Source organism: Etheostoma spectabile, chromosome 1 (assembly GCF_008692095.1).
Source record: "Etheostoma spectabile isolate EspeVRDwgs_2016 chromosome 1, UIUC_Espe_1.0, whole genome shotgun sequence".
Taxonomy (NCBI): Eukaryota; Metazoa; Chordata; class Actinopteri; order Perciformes; family Percidae; genus Etheostoma; species Etheostoma spectabile.
The window spans coordinates 13,453,795-13,458,542 of NC_045733.1; the positions used below are offsets into that span (position 1 = coordinate 13,453,795).

Genomic DNA, 4,748 nt, shown 5'->3' on the forward strand with positions numbered 1-4,748 from the left:
CTCTCTCTCTCTCTCTCTCTCTCTCAGATTAATAAATGCCATTGATTATTCTACACACTCCAATACAGTTATGTAGGTGGCAGTATGAGTTGTGGTTTGCGATCCCCTAATTTACACACAGAAGAAGAAGTCGCTTTTTTCCACATAAATCTTTTCTCCCGCAGTCCATCTGGAGTTAAATGTTTAGTATTATGAATTTATTGCCGCTTTTTACTACATAGAGAAGGTTTTGGCGCCCCTTAAGGAGGTTTTAACCAGCGGCAAAGGAATATCACAAGCGCCAAACGTCTGATTTTCAGAAGCTGATTTGACTGGATCTGAACGCTCCGTTGTATAGCGCTCATGGTATCATGGTATGGGAATAGGATATGGTTATGCCCTGTTTATACTAATCAATGAACTGGGCTTTGTTGTCAGACAACATTTTGAATTGGTACTTGCAGATTTTTGTATTTTCCTTAAGCTGTTTTCACAATACATTTGTGCCTGAAAAGGGATCAGAATGCAGTAAATGAAGTTTTTGACGCCCAGAATTTTCTTGGGTATAAGGATGTAACATTAGCACATGTTATCATCTGCGTTGTCAAGGTTACCATGCTGTAGTGCTAACGCTACCAATAATCAATATTGCCTTATGTGTAAGAGACACAAAACAATCCCCACTAGGGTAATTGGGTGAGTTGCAAACATTTTTTTTCAATTTTGTTCATGTTCAGTAGTGTTCAACAAGTTAACAACATACAGTAACATTTAAGTTTCTTTTTTTGTCTTGCATGCTGAAGGTCCCACAGAGGTGAACAACATCTGGCTGTTAAACAAGTTGGTTTGTCAAAGAGCTAATTTATGTTTTGTTTTGTTTGTTGAAAGATTACATTATGTGGTGTAATTGCTCCTGCACCATTATAGCCTTGAGGATGGGACTGTGGGCAGATTGGCTATTAAGCTGTTACACACAGCTGCCAAACATATTTGCAGTACAATTAATATAAGAATTGATAAAGCAACAATCATCCAGCAGACAAAAGAGACGACGTGCTGGGGGACAGAGAGTGTTTAAATACCTTCCATTTGTCCGAGGATCATGTTAATTCGATTCTGACATGAAGAGTAGAGTCCTACAGTTGCAGGTGATGAAACCTTTGTCAGGGTCTTGGACAGCGCATATGCGTAAATATCATCTAAAATGAAATTTAGAATGAAACAAAACAGCATGGATAACTCAGTTTACATTTACAACATTACACATTACAAGCAACATAAACATAACATATAGGATGAATTCTTACACTTATTTAAAGAATTGCTCAGATTTGAACTGAGGAAACTGTCTTAAAGTACTACCTATTACCGACTATGTTCTTTTAATTAAAGGAAACTTATTGTGGCTCAATAATGGTGAACTAAACTGAAACGACAGTTTACGTACATGACACTTGTTCATGTAGGCATTAATAAGGTGAGCTTATTAGTAAAACATTCACAGCTTAGACTGGCGGTGTCTGTGAGCATTGACATTTTCAGAGGAAAATAGTATATAGGCTATAATGTCAGTTACATTAAACTATGAACTGTAAAATTGGTACGTATCTAGGCCTATCACTTTACACACTGCATTTTCATGTGGTGTCTACAAGCGTCAAAATAGTAACAACAAGTTAACTCATGTTAAACCACAATGGATAGACATAAGTACTTCAAAAGAAACAAAAATACATCCTCCATGCAGTGTGCTCTATGCTAATTGATACATGACAAACAATCAGTCCTTCCAGGATTTTGCTGCCTTTTTTTTTTTTTTTTTTTTTTTTAGGTTGTTGCGGCCCAAAATGCTTGATTTTGTGGGTGCTTTAAAAAAAATTGTGATTAAAAGTTGCGATGTCTTTTGTATTTTTGGTGCAATGAAGTTGCGAGAGACAGAGAAAGTTGCAGAAAAAAATTCTTTTAAAAATAAAAGGAAACCTGTTTGGGGAAAGGCTGGGATGCTACATTGCTGGTATGATATGAAAATGGCTGGTGGATTTAAGACAAAACTAATTTTATTGATTGATCAAATTTGAATATATATGTGTCAGTGGCTTTGATCTTTTAAATTGTTAGTTTATTTCCTGTCCTGGACTGGGACACACATTCAGACGATTTATAAAGTACTTATTGGACTTTAACTTCTCATTGCACATACAGTAACGACATAGCTGTCCTCAATTTTGTGTGTGTGTGTGTGTGTGTGTGTGTTGTGTGTTTGTGTGTGTGTGTGTGTGTGTGTGTGTGGTGTGTGTGTGTGTGTGTGTGTGTGTGTGTGTGTGTGTGTGTGTGTGGTGTGTGTGTGTGTGTGTGTGTGTGTGTGTGTGTGTTGTGGTGTGTGTGTGTGTGTGTGTGTGTGTGTGTGTGTGTGTGTGTGTGTGTGGTGGTGTGTGTGTGTGTGTGTGTGTGTGTGTGGTGTGGTGGTGTGTGTGTGTGTGTGTGTGTGTGTGTGTGTGTGTGTGTGTACTGAGCAGCCCCGCCCGCTGCAAAGAGCCGACAGCATTGAAACAGCAGCTTTCAGCAACTTCAGAGTGAAAAAATGTTAGTTTTAGTTTAAGCTTAAATACAAACCAACCATAACTGTCAGCTAAACAATCTAGTACAGTATGATAAAGAACATCACAAGGGAAAATGGACCCTGCATTAATAAGAGAGTAATAGTGAATACTAATAATTAAAAATCAGCAGCTGTAATATTTATTAATCCAGACTGGCAAAGGACAGTGAAAATGGAGCCTTTCTGTGCAGGAGGAGAGAAGAGCGTGCCACGTACTGTACGTATCATTACCTGCAAACAACTCACCTTTTTTTGGCTTGTACATGATGACATGCAGCTTTCACATAAAATCCCTTTGACCTGCGAAGAATGAGAAACAGCAGGGAAGTCGACGCAGGCAGTTGAGGTGTGTGTGTGTGTGTGTCTGTGTTTGCTTTCTATTTGGCTACAGCAGACTATAGTACTTTCAGTCCCCAGTGAGGGGAGCTCCAATGCAAAAACCCAGTTTAACTTGAGGACTTGGTGTGTGGCTGTTTGTTAATGTAATAAACACTTCTACAGCTAAATGGAATGCTGCAGATGGGGAATGAATGTCCTTCAGAGTGCTTACATGTCAAAAACAGAATTTCACAACCCCCAGTTTATTATTATTTTTTTTACAGAGGTTTGATTGACAGGCATTTAAGTGAACTGTTTTAAGATGATATCCTGGCATTCTTTGTGAGAATGCATTGACTGTGCACTCTCCCAGAGTGCAGGCTGTTCTTTTTTTATGTGCGAGACATGTCAACAGTTATGCTGTGTCAATGATTACCTTGAATTACCTATTTCCTTTCGGTACTGGCAACATATTTTTTTTGTGTTCTTGCCTGCACATGATTAATGGACTCATAGACAGACCGACATAAGAAAACTGAGTTCCAGACAGACTTTTAGCTTTGAGAAAGTTTGTTTAACTTTGATGGTACAACCTTTTGAACCAGCTTGCACAAAAGAATGTTAAGTAGCATAAAGCTGTAAATATACTCTTAGAACTCATAAGATAATGACTGATTTAGAACTGTGTTACGGATAAAACTTACCTGGTTAAGTTCCAAAAGTCAGTCCTGATCTTTATTATAACTTCTCTTTGAATTGCTACTTTTCACGTATCCAAAAAACAGAGAGGACCATGCAGCTAGGGTGAGGTGAACCTTCTACCCTCAAGACGTCAGTGCCATAAAAGGTAGCAACACTGATAAGAGAGGGATAAAAAGGCTCCTGATAACCACACGCTATGTCTATAGGAAGGACATTTTCCAGGAAGTGAGGTCACATACAAATGAAATTATGTCTTGAGAGATGGAGCTGTACATTTCTTCCATTCTTCATTTCCAATCTGTTACACCATACTACTCCTGCTGGTCACAGTTGTCTCTCTATTCATAGAATCTGAATGAAGTGGGTAGTTCCTGAAAGAATTAAGAGCTAGAAAAATCCCCATTCTTCCAATAGCTGTTGGCATTCACTGTCCAACGTTTTTCGGTCCATAGAAAAATGGAACAAATGAGTGATGTTAAAACTGGCGTCTTGGGTCTGCGTGACCTGTTTCATGAACTGAATTTATAGTTTTTCTAGTTTGGCTGGATTGTTCTTCCTGGCCTGAACTGACATGCATAGCCGTTTAAGATGCCAAAGCTTTTTTTTGCCCGGAGCAGGATTTGTTATGACATAACTGATTAGTCAAGCTTTGACAAACAAGCTAGAAGCCTAATTTCCCTTGGCATGTTACACTTGCATACATGTAATTTTTTCATGTGATTCATGGTTGAAATTGAAAAATGTAGCTCGTCTTTTAAGCCATCTTGATTGCATAAAACTAACAACTGGTGTAAACTTACGGCATGTGTATAATGTATAATAATAATGTATTTATTAATCCCACGAGTGGAAATTACAATGTTTTCACTCTGTTATTAAACACAGGCCTGAACTACACACACGCTCAGTACCTATACATGCACTAATGGAGAGATGTCAGAGTGAAATGCGCCCCGAGCAGTTGGGGGTTTCGGTGCCTTGCTCAAGAGCACCTTGGCAGTGACCAGGAGGTGAACTGGCACTTCTCCAGCTACCAGTCCAACACCATACTTTGCTACAGCCACACCCAACTATACTGACAGAGTTCTGTATGCACAGTCACGCACAGGAACATAATCATTAGCTATAGAGGCAGGCAGGTTTTCATCTT

At 38.8% G+C, this 4,748-nt stretch overlaps 1 protein-coding gene across 2 annotated transcripts in view; it reads right to left on the reverse strand.

Moving 5' to 3' along the window:
• Positions 1-4,103, reverse strand: part of nkpd1 (NTPase, KAP family P-loop domain containing 1) — a 14,724-nt gene extending 10,621 nt beyond the window's left edge. The window contains exons 1-3 of one of the 2 annotated variants that reach the window (XM_032532793.1): positions 3,601-4,103; positions 2,825-2,878; positions 1,062-1,178 (exon numbers count right to left, since the gene is read on the reverse strand). In XM_032532793.1, coding sequence (XP_032388684.1) covers positions 1,062-1,178; positions 2,825-2,843 — 136 coding nt within the window. In that variant the 5' untranslated portion in view covers positions 2,844-2,878; positions 3,601-4,103. Of the gene's footprint in view, positions 1-1,061; positions 1,179-2,824; positions 3,052-3,600 lie in introns of those variants that run through there. The other variant, XM_032532881.1, reaches the window with a different exon arrangement.
• Between the last annotated feature and the right edge of the window lie 645 nt (positions 4,104-4,748).